The following is a 20,554-nucleotide window of genomic DNA, read 5'->3' as shown; positions in this document are numbered from 1 at the left end:
CAAAATGATACAATTTACAGGAAATTAAATAGAAATCAGGAGGAGGAGATCTGGTTTATGCTGCGAAACAAAGTGTAGGAAGCAGGTCATATAAGTACATATGATGATATCATAATATCATGATGTCATAGCATTGCAACCCCCGGAACACCTCCTCTTACTGGGACACGGACAGCTTGTCCAGATGCTGCCTAGCACCCCACTACTACCACAAGGAATTGGACTAACGTGGCCACCAAGAACTTTCAAAGTTAAATCCAGGACTTACCTCTTTATTGCAAGACAACTTATTTAGTGAAACAGTATTAATTAATTCATTCTAGACAGAGTATCATTAAAAACCTCTAATTGCATTAAAAACTGAGAAAAAAAAACTCACACCTGCGCTTAATAATGGTGGGATTTCACACCGGACGATCCCACGGTACCAGCAACCGCAGATTGTAGCGTAAAGTCACGGAGGGGGGATATCCTGACATTTACACATGCAAATAATCTGCGAAGGAGACGGGAAATGATTTGCTTCTAATATCAGCCCTGAATACCAAGCGGATTCTCCGATAAAATCCATTCACTGAAAAGCTCCGATTAGACAGAGACATTAATTACGCTCTCTACGATGTTACGCAAATAAAACGTGGCCGATCTTTAATTGTATTCTTTCCTCTGAAGGTTTAATACAATTAAAAACAGCACAGAAACTTTTAAGAAGCTTTTTTTTTCCAGTTTCCATGGTAACAGCCTATCCATGCCTACTTTTGTGTCACATGACGATTAAGTGTTGCTGGCAAAAATTCAGAAAAATCCCTTTTTCATAATACAGAAATTTCTAATTAGCCTTTTTTATTAAGATTTCTAAATATATATTTAACGAACTTAAATCCGATTTCTCTGAACTCTTTGAAGTTCAGAGACATTTAAACATTTTTTATTTTATTTTATGCAGATTTAATTTTCTTTTTTTTTTAGTCGGCAGCTTTAGCCAAATGATGGCCATATTTTCTTTATAATAATTAAACCTTTAATGGGGCTTTTCTACCATCAGTCGTCCAACCTGTTCACATCATATAATGAGATTAACCGCATTTCACTTTGCGGAATGAACCCTCTTTGGAAACCATATGGATGGAGAGCATTTCCTTCCATGTCACCGGCGGCTGTGATAGCGAACGAGCTGAACATTACCTATCCGGCGGTGCGATCGTCTCCTCGCGGCTCACAATAGCTGTTGCCCCCGGTTACGGGGCGGAAATCCCTGCGGTGAAATCCGGTGAATGTCATTTGGCCACCTGCTGTTCGCGAGTAACGTCATTTTGATTGTAACGCTGATGTGTAGCGAGAGATTATCCCAATGTTTCCATTATCATGCGGAGCCCATCAGCGGCGCTCACATATTTAACCTTGCAGTTAATACGCATTGACTCAGATGCCAGTAATTTTACGATTAAGGTCAAGTGTGAATGAATAGTTATTACACGCATAGGACACGTTAATAATTGATCACACAGCTCGGTTTTGTTGCTTCTACCAAATTCTGTGTCTTCTAAGCCCGGCTCATTGGAATGAGTTCTATCCGTCTACATTTTACTTTTAGCCATTTCTGTTGGTAGCCACGAGAACTGAATATCATGATGATGATGATGATGATGATGATGTACGTCACCCGAATTACTCCGTAACTATGTTTCCAAGCTGAAAACTTAGTTCTTAATACTGAGACTTTTAAGTCATGGCGGTCCTTTATCATACAGAGCGCATCCTGATGGCTTTGGACCCTAATTAATTATAGCCATTGTCTACAAGTCATGGTACCCGTCTCCAGTGCACTTGGGACAAGTTACGAAGTAGGCGTTGGGGCATTGACTCAATTATAGAACTTGTTAGGATAAGGTAATAATCTAAAAATTAGAGGCTTAGATGTGATGTAAGGAAGGTTTCCGTTACTGAGAGGGTGGTAGGTAAGTGGAACAGCCTCCCAGCAGAAGTGGTAGAGGGTAATACAGTGAGGGTATTAAACATGCACGGGATAGACATTCGGCTGCTGAATCTAAGACGAGACCAACGACGGATTAAGGTTGGAGTCTTTACAGCAAGAGAAACGGCGACTAGACGGGGGCCGGATGGGGGCCGATCTGCCGGCAGATTCTATGTTTCTATGAATTTAAATGAAGAAATTGGCACAGTTAAGAGGAAGACACATTTTAGGTTTAATATAAGATATATAAATATTATAAATATTAATATTAAAAAGAAAAAGAAAATAAACAGATTTCCATGAAACTCAGGAGACGTGAGGATCATTGGCTTTGTCTGCCCTTCATGTCCTCCGTTCCCTGCCCAGATGATCTGTTTATGAGAATAATGTGACAGTCGCAGTGTCTATTTGTACCCAAAACCTCAAATGCCAACAAACCCATCTCGGTATAATTCTGTTGATTTTTCAATTCATGTAGATTGGAAGATTCCTGTTTTATTTGCATATGCTTTTCAGAAGCAACTGTCTCTCTTTATTAGAAGCTCTGCATTAATTTCTTCCCGCGCATGTACTTAGCATACATAAAGCTCATGCGCAACAGAACTTAGAAAACATCAGCGGGCACTCGAGGAAAACAGCTGCCCTTGACTTCCTCCACGTGAAGCTCTCGAGGTTGCAGCTGCTCACCACTTCGGCCCCCGTCTAGTCGCCCGTTTCTCCCGCTGTAACGACTCAAACCTTAATCAGTCGTCGGTCTCGTCTTAGATTGAGGAGCCGTATGTCTATCCCGCGCATGTTTAAATCCCCTCAATGGAAAATGTCTCAAACACTCAAGAATTCACCAGTAAAGGTCAGAGCTCCTTGATTAAAAACCGCTACTCTAGATAAAAGCTTGCTAAGGAAAAACATTAATTCTCCTTAAAAAAAAAAAATTCTAGCCCAATCCCTTTGACCTACTATTAAATTAACAAAAGTCTATTAAAACTCGTAGCACAGATCACACGGGTCAAGCTCTCCAACGAAGAGGGCCCCGTAAATGAAACATTCTATGGAGAGGCTGGCGATAACATTTGCGTCTTTATAGCTTCTGCTTTCAAAAAAATAAATAAATGAATTCAAAATGACATTTTTATCAAATACCGTATTGGCTCGGATATAGGCCGCCCCCGTTTATAGGCCGCTCCCCAAAAAGTTTGGTGCTTTTTTAAAGAAAAAGTTTTTTTCTTTAAAAAAGCACCAAAAAAAACATGCTGCCACTCTGTCCCTCCCCGAGATATGCTGCCACTGTCCTCCCTCCCCGAGATATGCTGCCACTGTCCTCCCTCCCCGAGATATGCTGCCACTGTCCTCCTCCTCTCTCCCCCCCCGAGATACGCTACCACTGTCCTCCTCCCCCCCCCGATATGCTGCCACTGTCCTCCTCTGCCCCCCCCTCCTCGACTTACCGGAGCAGACTCCCGGGTGTCTTGCGGGGCTGGCGGGGGACATCTACGCAATACGCGTATGCAACTTCCGGTGCCGGTACCAGGGAGCCGGGTAGAGAGGCAGAGTGGCGTATGAGAGGGGGAGGAGCCAGAGTGGTGTATTGGAGGGTGGCTCCCATACACCCCTCTGACTCCTCCCCCTCCCATACACCGCTCTGCCTCTCTACCCGGCTCCGTTACTGAAGGCACTTTCCCTGCAGCTTCATAGAAGCCTCAGTGTAAGTGAAGGGCAGTAACGGAGTCTGTCTGTGCGAGTCAGAGAGGATGATTCTCTGTCAGCCGGTGGGGGGTCTGCATCGCACAGACAGACTCCGTTACTGCCCTTCACTTACACTGAGGCTTCTATGAAGCTGCAGGGAAAGTGGCTGTCAGTAATGGAGCCGGGTAGAGAGGCAGAGTGATGTATGGGAGGGGGGAGAGAGACGGAAGTGAGAGACCGGCCGACAGTGAGGGGAATCCAGGTCTCCTGCAGCGTTGCGGGGGATCTGGATTCCGGTGTTATAATCCGATCTCTGTTTGAGGTCGGATTATATAAGGAGAGGAGTTTTTCAGAGCATTTGCTCTGAAAAAAACCTCTTTTTATAATCGATAAAAATCGATCCGATTAATCGATAATGAAAATCGTTGACACCGATTTTCATTATCGATTATTATCGATTTTATCGATTAGTTGTTTCAGCCCTAAAGTTTAATATCAAAAGTCATACACCGTGGCAACACTTAGCACAGCAACAAGCCCCAAGGTAGTCATACCGCATGAGCAAGACCCTTCCCAGACAGAAAGCTCGTTGTGGACGCAGTGGGTGGCCAATGGAACTAAGTGCAGCAATCCAAAGATGTCCAGCAGTGCCAACAAAGTGGAACCTTGGTACACCATCTACTGTCCGGGGAACTCTGGTTAGAAGTGGTCTGTATGGAGAAATTACAGCCAAAAAGTCAGATCCCTGATGTGGAAACAAAGCCAAGTGACGCGACTGTCCCCGAACACACAGGGACTGGGGCGCAGAAAAATGGCAGCAAATACTCTAATTTTTTTTCTATAGCAAAAGGCAGTTTGTTCTCCGAATGGCTGGAAAGCGGCGCAGGTTTGGGGCTGCATTTCTGCAAATGGAGTTGAGGATTTGGTCAGAATGGGTGATCTCCTGAATGCTGAGAAGTACAGGCAGATACTTTTCCATCCCGCTATACCATTCGCCCCAAATGTATTCTGCAACATAATAACGATCCCAAACCAATACCACTACAGCAGATCGGGGGCGTTTAAGGATTTTGAGACGTTGGTGCATTCGGTTACACGTTCAATGTCGACTTTGACTATTTTATGAAAACGATATTAATCAAATGTTTGGAAGTTCTATTGTGTGTTTGTCTCTTCTTGCCGAGCCTAATTTGCTTTCGAAAATGCAAATGTTCTTCTCCTGTAACTTGGCAGCCGGGCTTATTAATAGTTTAAGCTACTAATTACTGTAATTCTATCGCAAGCTTCCAACAAGCGTCGTACGAGTCAAGCTCCTCCGGAGAATCTGGCTGCACGGAATGATGATCTTGTACCTCGCTACGGGGTTACGCTTCAAACCGTTAAATTAAATTTGGGAACTTTGATTCTGGAACGCTATGTAGGTTTCTTCTGTCTTTAAGTTAAATTGCCAAACAATGAAACTCCTATTCGAGTTCTGGCTTCAATCAAATTAGCAGTATGCGCGGGATTCAGCACAGGTGCATAAATTAAAATTGTAATTATTAAAAATGTGAGATCAAATGTAGCAAATTTACAAAATCAATAACTAAAAAAGAACCTCCAGCTTAAACGCACGTTTTCAACGACATGAAAGAACATTTTGATTTAAAATATTCCATATCTTAATTAATATAACGGAAAGGAATTTTGTCACTTTTCTCAAATTCTTTATTTTACAGTTTGGTGCATTAAATAAAACAATTTAGTGATCTTTGCAAATAAAAATAACCATTATATATATTTTAAAGACCACCTTATGTGTACACTGTGGGCGCAGCCAACTCAAGTTTGTGTTCTCAGGATCTGCAAGATTCCTCCACATTAATTGTAGAAGCTGATTGGCTCTGGCAGTCATTTCAAGGGTGGGGTAAATAGGGGCGGGGACTTCATAAATAGGGCAGTGATTGGTTATTGCCACTGACCTCATCTCTTTGTTAAGATTTAAAAACAATTCTTAAAACGCATTTCTCCAAAACAATTACGCGGATTTTAATCAATAATTATTGTTAAAATCAGTTGGGTTACAATATTTCAAAAATGTTTTTTTTTCTTAGGTTGGGGGGGAAGACATTTCCATTTGCACACTTCCTGTTCCTGCTTAAAATACGTCTTGGTGGACACGCAAAATAATTAATAGACACCACCGATAGGATTAGTAAGAAGGGAAAAGGAAAAAGTTAAAATTGTCTTTTAACGGCATTATAATTATTATTCATTTATTTTTTTTATTATTATTTTTTTAAATAATAAAACAAAGAAAAAATAATTTAAAAAAATGCAAAAAGTATATTTTATATTTTCCATTTTTTTTACATAGAGAAATTTGTATATTTGTACATTTTCAAGAATACAATAAAAAATGATGCTTGAAACTATTATTTTTATTATAATTTTTTCTTTTGCAATTATGTCGAGATCCCGTAGCACGCAGAGAAACGCCTTGCAGTGCCTGATCCATATTCATATACATTACATATACATTATAAATGCAAATCAGTACATTTTATACAAAGCTCACATACAGAGTCATTTCAAGATCATTTATCAGCATTTGCCTGATGGGAAAAATAAAAGGAATTACAGTCAACATACAAACCACAATGCAAAAAAAATATACTGCTTTTAAAGAAAGAGATTTAATTTTAATATTTGCTAAATTTGGTATTTAAGACATTTGCTGGTGATGATTTTAAAGTGATCTCATGTCTGATAACCAGGGAGGTTTCATTATCTAAGCCTCAATCCTTTATGACATCATTATTATTATTGTTATCATTATTATTATTATTATTAGTATCATCTTTTATTTCTATAGCGCCAACAATTCCTGCAGCGCTTCTTACAGTCCCTACATTCAAAGGGTCTGACAAAACTAGAACTGATACATTAGGTAAATAGGGCCCGTCTCGTGAGCTTACAATCTAGAGTGATCTTCCAAAATCTGCTTATTTCACCAAACACCTTCCATGATACAAAGTGTTGAAATCTGGCATTCAATATTCCTTTCGGTCTCTTCTAGCTTTTTAAAGTTAAACTATCAAAGATTTGCGGGAAACTAGGATGTAATTCCTCCTCCGTCACTCAGCGTCTCTACGGTTTTTGTTTTCCAAAGTATTATCCCATCTTTACATTGACTTTTAAAATGATTTAAATGATGAATGATGAAGTTCCACCATATGGGACATATTTATCTATCCCAGTTCTAAAAGATTTCATGTAACGCCCTCCTGCCTTTGTACGCAATGTGTTGTCCCCGTGTTGGCCGCTCTCCCGGCTCCCCGTGAGATGTCTCATTCTCTGAGGTTTTAATCGGCCAAACTTGGCAAACCCTCCCAACCAGAATTTACACCCCGTCCCTTCTTCCAAGACCCATTCAGAGCCGCTCTCTCTTACCAGCCCACTAATTTATCTGCCAATAATAGACCGCAGCCGATTACAATGGATAGGAAGCCGGCCAAGAACAAATAAGAACGGCTAACTCATCCTCCCGCTAATCGTCTCTGATTTATAAACATCCACGGATTTATCTCCCGGCCTACATCAGGAAGACAGCGTTCCTCTTAACTAATCACTGTATGTCGCATCTATGTCAATGTCTCATTGTATGTCTGTCTTCCATAATGTTTGTTATTAACACCCAAACTGTTCTTTTCTTTTGTTTGTTTGTTTTTTTTGTCTTTTTTCCTTTTTGTAGAAATTATTGAGCCTTCCACCTCTAGTCCTGTCACAAGCTCAGGTCAGTATCCGCATACGCTCACAAAGTATGTCTGGGTACTCAGCTGTCATTCCATCTGCTAGGACATCTTCTATTGATTTTATTAAAGGGACAGTCACCTCTTTATATGATGTCTCATGGAAATGAAGTCTGGAATTGAAGATAACTCATAATTAAAATATCGATACCTCCTGGATATTACCTCTTGCTCAGCACGTGGGAAGCTGACTTCAGTTTGGGGGTGATATGAAGAGTTAACATCATATGATATGGAATATATAAGCTGAGAATTGTCCCAGCCTTGGTCTATTATTCTGGTGGGACCTTCTTAAGAACATCATTATGATGACACAAAGTATCATCGCCCCTTCACTGTGCAGCAGAAATAGTAGGTTCTCTTTTCTTTAGCTTTACTCAGGAAGCAAAAAGAAACTGTTACAAATATTATATTACGAGGCTGTCGCGCCGTCAGACTGACAGATGCTGTCGAACTCCAATTAGCCAAATGTATTTATTGCGATAAGTTCTTAAAGAATTGGATCCATGATGTAAAGTAACATACAGGAATAAGTTCTTATGTGGCGCAGATCTTTAGCTAAAGCAAATTGATGATTGATTCCATGTTTCCGTTACAATATAGGGGTTACTGTCCCTTTAAGCTTCTCTCGCTAATACTTATGGCAGATTTTGGTTGTGAAACATTAAAATAAGGAATTTTGCTTTCTTGAGGAGCTGGAACTTGCATCAATGCAATGCATGGCATTATTTTTATTATATTTTCTATAATCCTTTAAATAAATTTAACCATTTAAAAGCTTAACCCTGCCATCCGCACGCGTTGCATACCTTCCCCTTTCAAGTTATTCAAAAATTATTTTCTGTTGCTTTTTAATGTCATTCATATTTTTTTCCTAATAATTTTAATGGCCTAATGGGAAAAAATATTGCTTAATCTAATTTCTGTTTAGTCAAAAATGCTGGCCTAATTTTTCTGGTTATTTTTTTTATTATTATAACGCTAAAGATACAACATTCATTTTTAATTCTGATTTATTATTTACTGAATGTGCTTCAGGGTGGGGAGATGAGGTCTTTGCGATGCTGGATTCTTGTATTAACTCCACGAGCAAGGATTGAACCTGTTTATTGATAAACTACAATTCCCAAGATCCACCTGTAGCCTACAGTTTTTCATACCTTTATGAATCATTCCCAGCTAGCTCCCCCCATGGTGGCACACGGACCCCAGGATCTGCCCTAACATCCCCCGTGATTGCGCTCATTCTTTACATCAGCTATAACCTTTCCAGAGAGAAGATTTCTAGCTCCAATAAAATACGTACCATTACATAAGTTATGGTGAGTAAAGGTGATGGAAACCCTTCCACTAAAATTTAGGGGTATGTAGAAGTATTATTGAACACTCATCTAGAGACACCAGACAGGCCAGAAGGCTTGTTTTTCCCTCAGAAATCTCAGGGTGCTGCCACAACCACAAGGGATTCTGGGTAGGCACATGCAAATAAGGTTAACAATTATCACCTTTTGCCTCTATATCCACTTTATACACGGATCCCTTAAAAGTAGTCCCATTAAGGATGAAACAGCTGTCCATGAGCGGTGATCTGGTTATTGCACCTCTTGCCGAGTTTTGTCTAAAGGCTGTCTTGTGACCTCCTACAAAAGAGGGGCATCAGGGGAGGAGAGAGGGGCACAGATCTCTGAGGATCAAATAGGGACTGGACAAACTAAATATTGACACTTGGCAGGTATGCCAAAAATCCATATTTGTGCATCACGGGGACATATTTGTGCATCACGGGGACAAGCCCCTGATTGGAGTAATAGGGAAGATTTTGCCCCCATGTTGCATAAGAACTCGAAATAGGTGAGAATAATGCAGATGGAGAAGCGGAGCTGCAGAGAAGGAAATGGGGTCCCCTCCTTGTTTTTTGGCATTTGTACGAATTAACAAATGTAACAAATTTCATAAGGTCGAAAAAAGACCCAAGTCCATCAAGTTCAACCCTTCTACCTAACCCTGCTACTCATGATCCAAAAAAAGGCAAAAAAAACCCTAATTAAGCTGCTTCGGGTTTTGCCATCAGGGGCAAAAATTCCTTCTTGACTCCAAAAGGCGATCGGATTTCTCCTTGGATCCAGAAGCTCTAAAATATTCATTCTATTTATATCCCTCAAATAAAAATTCTGAATACACAAGTCTACCTCCTTCTTGATATAATTGTGCTGCAGCAAACACGGGTGTATTCCATAAAACACAATATTTCTAGCGTTTCAGAGCCGCTAAGGGGGCTTTTGTTTAGATTTAGAAATGGCGTCCTGATTTATAACCTCCAATGCTCGTCCCGGGGACTCCTTCCATCCACACCATTTTCCGGGCCCTGAGACAGATAACCGCACTTCGGGGTTTTAAGACCGACCTATTTCCGCAACTTCACTGAAAGGAAAACGAGAACGGAATTCCAAAATTCTATAATGAAATGTAATTATCGCTGACATTATAAGCTGCGTTTTTAATTCCTTTTTCGTGGAATTATCTGCGTTTATAGTTATTTATCTCCCTGAAACAGCAATTTCGCTGATGGATATTAATGCAACAGCAACTCTCTCAACAGGTGACATGAAGCCATGACAGGCCTCTGTTGAATTTAATGGCCCCATACCGAGTAAATTCTATCAAGCGAGCATAAAACAGATAGCTCGGCGCGCCATGAAAAGTCTTCCCCCGTCTCACGTTCTGCCGCCGCCGCTTCTTCTTTCTCTTTCTGCTTCTGACCTTTCTCGTTCTTCTGCTCATCCCTCTCTCCGCTTTATGTTACCTTTTATCTTTTTACATTCATCGTGGAGTCGAAGAAAGTGTTTGACGATTCCAGGTAACGCGTGAGGAACCCGTCAGTCAGTGATTTTGTCACTTCTTATGATTATGCTCGTTGTTGCTCGGTGATCATTTCACAAAACATTTTCTCCTCAAACTGTTTATAAATTGGAACAATCGCAGTTTTTCCCTATTTTCGTGCTTCTGACTTTATAACCAATCCCTTTGAGTTAAAAAAAAAACATGTTTGGGTTTAATGTTTTTTTATGAATGCCATACATTTCTGGATCCTCATTTTTATACGGTGGGTTTGCCCCCTCTTGTACCTTTACTGAGACTCCATAAGCCCTCTAAAAAACATCATCTTGAGTCAAGAACTAACCCTCTATTTGCTTTATTTATACATTCTCTCTGCATCCTGAAACCACTTACCCCTAATAACTGCTACAACAAAGCTACTACGCCCTCTTTTCACCCCTCATTTTGTTGCAATTACCCCTATAATTGCTTTAGCGTGGAACCCTTATAAACCCAACATTCCTTCCAGCAATTTTGTATAAAGACTAGAAGGCAGCTCAGGGGCCGGGTCATCAACTCATATTATATTTGTTATGTATATGTCAACCACCCCATTGTACAGCTCTGTTTTTGCTTACTATATTTTTAGGCAGCTGCATATCAGCCATTTGTATGATTTTCGCTCATTTATCTACTAGACAAACCCCCCGACTCCTTATCATACCACCTGTGGGAAACAATAGAATGGCTCAGTCTTAATCACCCCCAGCACTTGGGGTTATATTACTGTATACAGCGCTGGGGGTTATATTACTGTATACAGCGCTGGGGGTTATTACTGTATACAGCGCTGGGGGTTATATTACTGTATACAGCGCTGGGGGGTTATATTACTGTATACAGTGCTGGGGGTTATATTACTGTATACAGCGCTGGGGGTTATATTACTGTATACAGCGCTGGGGGTTATATTACTGGATACAGCGCTGGGGGGGTTATATTACTGTATACAGCGCTGGGGGTTATATTACTGTATACAGCGCTGGGGGTTATATTACTGTATACAGCGCTGGGGGTTATATTACTGTATACAGCGCTGGGAGGTTATATTACTGTATACAGCGCTGGGGGTTATATTACTGTATACAGCGCTGGGGGGTTATATTACTGTATACAGCGCTGGGGGTTATATTACTGTATACAGCGCTGGGGGGTTATATTACTGTATACAGCGCTGGGGGTTATATTACTGTATACAGCGCTGGGGGTTATATTACTGTAAACAGCGCTGGGGGGTTATATTACTGTATACAGCGCTGGGGGGTTATATTACTGAATACAGCCCTGGGGGTTATATTACTGTATACAGCGCTGGGGGGTTATATTACTGTATACAGCACTGGGGGGGTTATATTACTGTATACAGCGCTGGGGGTTATATTACTGTATACAGCGCTGGGGGTTATATTACTGTATACAGCGCTGGGGGGTTATATTACTGTATACAGTGCTGGGGGTTATATTACTGTATACAGCGCTGGGGGTTATATTACTGTATACAGCGCTGGGGGTCATGCTAAAGAGCATTCTGGGTTGTTTATAAAGTGACCACTAGGGGCAGTCACATCACTTGCTTTGCCGCACTTGATTCTCACACAGGTTCGGAGACGATCAGTAAACCCATCTCTTTAAAGCAGGATACCTGTCCCCGGAGACCAGAAATGTATTAAATTGTGATGAATTAATCTGCATACTCATAGAGTGCAGCCAATTATACAGTTTGTGGCTGGTAATTGAGTACTGATTAACCTAAGCGTTCCGGTGATTACTTATGTTAGTTTTTAGATACTAAACAAACATTCTACATGTTCTCGGTTAAATCTCCCTGCAATCTTTGCCGAGTACCTTCCATGTAAATTATTATCTCAAACCCTGGTTTATGACGTTCTGTACTAGAGAATTCTGCAAGAAAAGATCTGCTCTTGATTAATCTGTATTTAGATTTGAATATGTTAATTGTCAATAAAATATATTTAACAATCATGATTTAATTTATCTATAATCCCCAGAAAATCCCAGACTTTGTATTTAAATTTTTAATTTAATCATTTTTATTATTTTATGTATTTTTGGTTCCTTTTAAAGCAGTCACATCACATACTGGAGAAATTATCGTAGAGCGTCACGGCATCACTAAGCAAAGTACATCTTCAGTCTGAAGAAAGGATAGGATTTAGCAGTTATCATTACAGTGAGGGGTTGGTTGGAAAGTTAATAGTATAGAAATAATTGAGCATACCTCGAGTGCCACTTCTCGAGGTCGCAGACTGCCTGCAAGGAATTTCGCCCGGGTTTCGCCCAGAGACTCTGGGAGAAGCGCCGCTTCTCCAGTTTGACACCTGAATCCTTTTTCCGGGAGATACAATGTTTAGTTTTTTTAATCAAATTGGAGCCCTTACTCAGCTGGACTGGTGACTCAACCCATCTTGAATTTGTGTGAATAGATGAGGTGACGTGCATTCCATATCCAATGACTGCTGGTTGGTGGTCAACTTGAGTTGGCAGCTGAGCAGCTCAGCATCATTCTCGATTCAACACAACCTACAGCTTTGTCAGTAGAGATGATTTGTATCATAATTGTGTTAATGATACATCTAGATGTAATGTACAGAAGTTTTACATTACTTAGATAAATGGAACAGCCTCCCAGCAGAAGTGGTAGAGGGTAATACAGTGAGGGTATTAAACATGCATGGGATAGACATACGGCTCCTGAATCTAAGACGAGACCAACGACTGATTAAGGTTTGAGTCTTTACAGCAGGAGAAACGGGCGACTAGACGGGGGCCGGATGGGGCCGATCTGCTGGCGGATTAGAAGCCCATTTTTTTCAACTTCCATGGACCAGTCTGCATGCAAAATGGCCTCCAATATGTATTTCACTGAACGGGGGGATGGAGCGCGGCTTTAAAAGCCACACGAGTAAATTGCTCAGGAGACTTTATAACTTTCGCACCACCATCCAATCAATTTTAACAGACATTTGATATTTTGAGTGCTCAACATGGTTCAGATGACTAAATTAGCATTTTATGGTAATACAATCCATCATTACAAGTCAAATGGAGCTTTTTATGTCACGGGGAAAAGCGCCGAATGTGACCTACTTTAAAAAAAAAAAAAATAATATTCATTTACAAACTTGAAGTGATCAGTTTGCTTATCTGAAAATTAGCATATCAGAGCCGCGAGTTAAATACAAACCTCCGAAAATAATAGAGATTAATTTCATTTTTCACGAAGGCTAAAAGAAGATCGTGAGCGGTGAGTGATTTATCCATCAACTCCTTAATTGCTCCTCGGTACAAAAAAAAAAAGAAAAAAATAGAAGAAAGAAGGAAATTTCACTTTTTAAGGCATTTCTTAGATTTGATGTCTTCCGGTGCGCCATATGTTCGTCTCTGAAATCTGTTTCTTTACTTTTTCTTTTCAAATCTTTTGTTCCCCAAAGCGTTTTGTCTCCTTTTAATTTCTTTTAATGCAAAGTTGTACTTTGTCCTCTGTTTTCCATTATCATTAAAATGCGTGTAATTTTTAGGGCTTCCATTCCCATTTTTGCTTATTAAAGAAGATAATTTGCTTGTTTCATATAAAACGCTCGCAATGAGACTGATATTCCTCTTACTTCTAAAGACGCTTGCGAAGCTTGAAAAGAAGACTAAGTATAGGAAAGGAATACAACAAAGAATTACAATATAAAACAAATCCGAGATGCTCATCAAGAACAGACAGCCGCTTCATAGTCCGTCCTACGCTGCGTCCCCCGCTCAGGAACATCTCGAGTTTCAGCTCTTTTGTGCCGTTACAGAGAAAAAAATCTCCATCATCAGAAGAGTCAGAGTCAAACTTCACTGCACAAGGGAACCAACAACCCCATGGATACAATGTATCCTTCAGCGCTTGGGGCAGAATTGGGATTGCTTTAGGTAAAAGACGTCAAGGAGGTCAACATCTGGACTCACCTCTTCTTCACTTGGGTTGGACCCCAAGAGATCACTGAAGATTCAAATACCATTCAAAACAAGATCAGGGATCTCTTGGAGCTCACCTCTAGTGACAAGATGAGTCCACGTGTGGACCTCCTTGCTCTCATACAGCTAAGGTTTCTTTCCTCTTTTCCTCCCCATGGAGGTTGAAGAGGGTGTCTGAGGTTGTTGGTTCTCCTTTGCTTCACATTTCAGTCCTGGGCTACCCGTGAGGAAGACTGATATGTTGATGGAGACTTTTTCTCTAGGGTACAAGGGATGTAAAAGTTTAGTCCCAAGCTGGTGTGCAGTAGGCTATGAAGTCACTCTGCTTTTGGTTTCATATGTTCTTGTTTTCATTAAGAAATTAAAGCGTTTTTTTGTGGAAAATCCTTTAAATGTATCTATTTCAAGTCTGTTTGTTAAAATATACAGATTCTAAAGTTTAAATATACAGCTTCCCTGCTACAATCTGAGAGCATTCTATCTGATACGGTCCATGTTTACCTATCGAAAAACTGCAAATAAAAACAAAGTATGCCATTTCAGCAAAGTGAAAAATACAGATTCTTTCCTTAATTCTGTGCCACGCGGTATATGAGAACCTAGACAATGTCTTTATAGCATGCCTCCCAACCATCCCGTTTTCCATGGGACAGTCCCGATTGTCAGACACTGTCCTGATTTTAAAGGCAGTGGGTATCTTTAGGTGGATGGGGAGATCCCACTTCTTATCAAAATATTTGCATATTTTTATGTTTGCATCCAGTCCTTACACACCCACTAATGTCCATATGCAGATTATCTAAAAAGCATAAATTTGGGTCAATTTTTCCAATGGTTCACCCAGCTCCGGCCGTGTTCGTTGGATACGAAGATTCTGATTCCTGTTGCTTTCCTAAAATAATAATAGTTATTTAATAATTATTTAATGGAATAATTAATAATTTATTATTACGTATTAATTATTATTACGTATTATTATTATTATTATTAATCTCCCGGGGTCGGAGTCGGGCAGACTTGTCATTGAGATGTAACGCACATCCCAGCACTTTACTTCTCTTGACATGAAAGCCAGAGTGGGGTATAAATCAGTTTATCTAAGAACCACCTTCAGTAATTAAGTTGGCACAAAACCTCGATTATGTCACCAGCAGCGGCGCGAATGACCGCGAGTCGCCTGACGAGGCCAGCGTGTGTATAATTGCATCATCGTACTCCGGATGCGCGGCTGGGATTTTACCGCAGCAGACTGATTTACTACATTCCCGCTAGTGGATTTTTCACACAGCATGGAATAGTCTTTGTTTGCGTAAAAGAACAGAAATATGGATTTTTTTTAGCTTTGTTTCCTTTTGCGATCTAATGAAATAGGAAGACGCGCCGGCAAGAGTAGCTGCTGAAAACCTTTCGGTTAACGTTCACTTGAGAGATCTGTGATCACCTGAAGACGCAGCGGAGAGCAACAAAACATGATAATAAAAATTATAGCATAGAACAGTAGCATTCTAGTCCCCGTGTCTCCTGCTGTAACGACTCAAACCTTAATCAGTCGTTGGTATCGTCTTAGATTCAGGAGCCGTATGTCTATCCCATGCATGTTTAATACCCTCACTGTATTACCCTCTACCACCTCTGCTGGGAGGCTGTTCCACTTATCTGCCACCCTCTCAGTAAACTAAAACATTGGAAACTGTGAATACATGGAATAAATTCTTTTGGATGTAATAATAAAAAATATATACAAATTAGTAGACCTTATGTCCATACCTACCTAATATACTGTATAATAGGCCATCCCTTTCCATACTTCTTACAGTGGAATACAGTTTATTAATCAGAATATTTATTACCTAGATGTGGGAGACACCATCTTGTTGCCCCATCAAAGGGTTAAATCGCCCAGTCGCTGTGAGATATTTGTGATAGTAGCGTTACGGAGGGACCAGCGCGGCTGGAAACAATCTCTAGCGCTAGAGGCTCATGCAGCGTCCGCTAAAACAACGCGGGGAGAGAACAGGAAGCGGCTTCCAACTTCCTGCTCGGGCTGGCGAGAGGCAAAGAACAAGAAGTGGCTTACAACTTCCTGCTCGGGCTGACCATTGGGATTCCAATGCTGTCCGCACTGAGGGATCATGGGAAACGGAGGGGAATTTGCATGTGGATAATAAAACTTAAACGCAAAATATATTAAAGCAAAATATAAATCCAAATAACTTAAAAACAGAGCAGTAAATAAAGATAATAATAGCGCAAGCGATGCGTTACATTCCGATTTCATCTCAGATGTGACAATTCACCTTTAAAACAAAATACCATTCTCACAAATCAGAAACCGGGGTCACCAAAAATGACTAGGTTTCTTATTATTCTAAATTCCCAATGCCACGCGAAGCCGGCGGAACGTTAGAGCCCGGTTCTCAGACAGAAGAAATTAGAATTCTGAAGAACCAGCGCCTTTTTTTTTTGCACTGGGATTTTTTCTCTTCCCACTGGAAATTGGTTACCCCCTCGGTCACACGTTGACCTTTTTATAATTAATTATTTTTTTTCTGGACAAGGCCCTTTTAACCGTAACCTTTGAGTTTAATAAATGGCTAGTCACTGCTTTATTTGTCCATAGTTACCATGGCGATGCAACCATGTTATAACCCGTTCTTTTTATACTGGAAGCCTAGTGATTTACTGGTGTCCTGCTGGTGGGACTCGTTCTCCCATTTTTGTGCGTGTTAGAGGGGCAATGTGACGGACAATTTAACGGACTTTCTAAACCTTTCTGTCTGAATATGAAAATGTGGGCTCGGGGAGGAATTCTAATTTCAATATATAACTCTGTGTAAATCTCAGATTATTTGCATTATTTTGAAGAAAACCTGAAATCGTCAGTCGTGCCAATGAGGTAATTTGTTAAAATAAACTGTGTAAATATATATAAAAAAATAATTCTCCCTTTTTTAAAGGGACAGTTTAATGTATATGATAGCAGAGAGGTCCCTTTAAATGGTTCTCGGTGCCCCCCCTCTAAACACGTGGGGGATTCTGCATATTAAATAAAAATGCTTAACTGAGATAGCAGCTGCAGCCCTGTAGCTGCAGCTGCCTTCCTCCTCAGTGACCTGGCAATTCATCACTTGAAGCAGCCAATCAGTGGCAAGAAACACTCTCATTGAAATCATTGGTAGTAGCGGCCACGCATGCGCACGGGGGTCTGAAAAGACCCTTTTTTCTTTGCCGTGTGCTTGTCTAAAATAGCCGGGGGCAGATAAAGGGGCAAATGCACCTTGGGGGTTTCTGCAGAATACTGTAATGCATTTACAAGGGGGGTGGGGAGACACAATATACCGTATTGGCTCGAATATAGGCTGCACTTTTTTCCCCCACTTTAAGTTTTTAAAGTGGGGGTGCGGCCTATATTCGGGGTCTAGCGCCCGACGCCCGGGACATGCAGTCCCGGGCGCCGGGCAGGCAGCGGGGTTAAGATACAGATCCCCCGCAGCGGTGCAGGGGACCTGCATCCTTCTCCCCGATACGCTCAGACAGCCTCCCCTGCCAGCACTTCCCACGGGGGGGGGGGTGCCGGCACGGGAGGTTATCTAAGCGTTTTACCTCTGCCCACCCCCGACTTACCGGAGCAGACTCCCGGGTGTCTTGCGGGGCCGGCGGGAGACATTTACGCAATACGCAAATGCAACTTCCGGTAACGGTACCGGAAGTTGCATACGCGTATTGCGTAGATGTCCCTCGCCGGCCCTGAAGACACCCGGGAGTCTGCTCCGGTAAGTCGAGGAGGGGGGGCAGAGGAGGACAGCGGCAGCGTATCGCGGGGAGGGGCGGCAGCGGATCTCGGGGAGGGAGGGCAGCGGATCTCGGGGAGGGAGGGCAGCGGATCTCGGGGAGGGAGGGCAGCGGCAGCGTATCTCGGGGAGGGAGGACAGTGGCAGCATATCTCGGGGGGGAGGACAGTGGTAGCATATCTCGGGGAGGGAGGACAGTGGCAGCATATCTCGGGGGGGAGGACAGTGGCAGCATGTTTTTTTTGGTGCTTTTTTAAAGAAAAAAAACTTTTTCTTTAAAAAAGCACCAAACTTTTAGGGTGCGGCCTATATACGGGGGCGGCCTATATCCGAGCCAATACGGTAAATTTATAGGGACCTCTCAGTTCTCATACATTAAAGTGCATGTGATGGCCGGCCTGTGCCTTTAAAGCCCCAAAGGATGCAATTATTTTGCAGGAACTTAAATGTTCAACAAAATTCATTTTTCAGACGTTTCCACCCCATGCATCTAAAGCGCCCTGCTACCGGCATGCGCGATATATATATATATCTATATATATATATATATATAGATATATATGTATTTCTCAATCGGCTTTGAAAGTTACAGCTATCCTCCGCCCCACGTCTGAACTCTCAGGATTTTGATAAATACTTAATATCACGTTCAGCATTTTTATATATATAAAAAAAAAATAGCCTGTGTGTTAAGAACAAATAGCTCAAATTCTGATGAGTTATGGGATTTTATTGCAAATAGCGGCCGGTGGAGACGGTAATCAGCTTTGCTGAAAAGGCTGGCTAGTTTTTATTGTAGGGGAATAAGGACGGCCTTAGCATTTACTAACGAAAATAATAAATGTAAAATTACCAGACTGACGTATTTTATGATTTATGCTTCCAGCCAGAATAATGTTCTCGCGTTTTCATTGAATCGTATATTACAGACGTTTGGATTGAGAGCGCCGTATATCACTTTTATGAATGCGTTATCGAGTGCACTCACATTTCAGAAGATGCTTGTAATGAATGGGAAAAAAGAGACGCCTTAAAAACAGACGCATCACATTTAATAAACAGTTTGAAGTGAGATACACATCATGAATCCAATCATTTTCTTGAATTTTTGATGGCATACCTCCCAAGTGTCCCAATCTAGTTTGACCAGCTCTGCTTTGGTCTCTGAATGTCTGGGTCCATCTTTTGTCCCCGGATCCCCCTCTTTTCTAGGAGCTCAGGCTGTTTGCTGGGTAGAAGCAGCTTCACGGATGCAACAAGCAAAACTGTCCCCCAAGGGCTGGTTTTAAAGAGATCTGCGATTCCCCCAACCAGTTTTGCCACCATCATAGTAGTGACCCCTTGGCACACTGCACCATGTTCTCCTACCTCAACGCATCCATTCTTACACTTGTTGATTCATGTGTTACACCTCTGATTCATTCTTACACTTGGTGTTACACCGCTGATTCATTCTTACACTTGGTGTTACACCACTGATTCATTCTTACACTTGGTGTTACACCGCTGATTCATTCTTACACTTGGTGTTACCCCTCTGATTCCTGTCTACAAGTGGAAGAAAAAACACAACAGTTGTTACAGCAGATCCATACGCAGATAGGAAGTTTGTTCAACTGCCGACCTGGGCCACTTCACCCGCTAGATCCGAACGTACCGGCAACCTGCCAGCGGCAGATGCCACGGTTCATTAACATATCATAGGTATACACATTGCTTTAGCTCTTCAGTAACCACCAAGTATCATCATCTGTAACCTCATATGTTTTTAACTAAATAACAGCCAAAAACCCTCTTATATAACATTTCTAAAATGTTCTCCGTTTTTGGTGCTATCTTGATCAGCTCCGTTGTGCCCTACAGCATCTGGAAGAATACATGCCAAGGGTGGCAAACAATGTCACAAGATGATTGCTCCCTGCGCAGAATGACGTAAGCCGAGTTATTTTCTCCGCGGCACACGTGACAGATTCGAACTGTCTGAACACTAAAGAAAAAAAACATTGTAACATAATTGCCTTGTAAGTGTTATAAAACACACCGCAATGTGTCCAAAAGAATCCTCACTTTTTCACTTAATTTTGTAAGCAGAAATGACAAATTCGGCACGGATGGCACTTACATCAAGCTTGATCTATAGAACCTGTTTTATTCTTCAGTGCTACTAAGTGCACTTCATAAGTGAGTATTATTGCAGAGATAATACGCGGCTTTATGCAAGGACACGGTTACAATGTAGAGCTCCATGTTGGGAGGCTAAGTGGAGAGCAGGGCAGTCACTTTGTGGGAAGAGAAAATTGCATTTAAAAGGCAGCTGGAATTATTCTTTTTTTTTTTCTTTTTCCTATTTTCTGCTCTTTGGGGAACAATACTTTTGCAATAATTAAAGTTTTTTGTATTGTTCCGAAATCAATATTCTTTTATATCTATTTCTTTTTCCATTAAATCACCTTAGAAGTCAGGCA

At 41.2% G+C, this 20,554-nt stretch overlaps 1 protein-coding gene across 2 annotated transcripts in view; it reads left to right on the top strand.

The window, feature by feature from the left end:
- NEGR1 (neuronal growth regulator 1) overlaps positions 1-20,554 on the top strand; it is a 203,090-nt gene that overhangs the window by 164,554 nt on the left and 17,982 nt on the right. The window contains exon 7 of one of the 2 annotated variants that reach the window (XM_053468798.1): positions 7,392-7,433. The exons of the other annotated variant lie outside the window; for it this stretch is intronic. Coding sequence (XP_053324773.1) covers positions 7,392-7,433 — 42 coding nt within the window. The remainder of the gene's footprint in view (positions 1-7,391; positions 7,434-20,554) is intronic. 2 annotated transcript variants of the gene reach the window in all.

Source organism: Spea bombifrons, chromosome 6 (assembly GCF_027358695.1).
Source record: "Spea bombifrons isolate aSpeBom1 chromosome 6, aSpeBom1.2.pri, whole genome shotgun sequence".
Lineage (NCBI taxonomy): Eukaryota > Metazoa > Chordata > Amphibia > Anura > Pelobatidae > Spea > Spea bombifrons.
The sequence above is the reverse complement of the archived record's forward strand: the minus strand, read 5'-3'. Positions and strand labels throughout refer to the sequence as shown.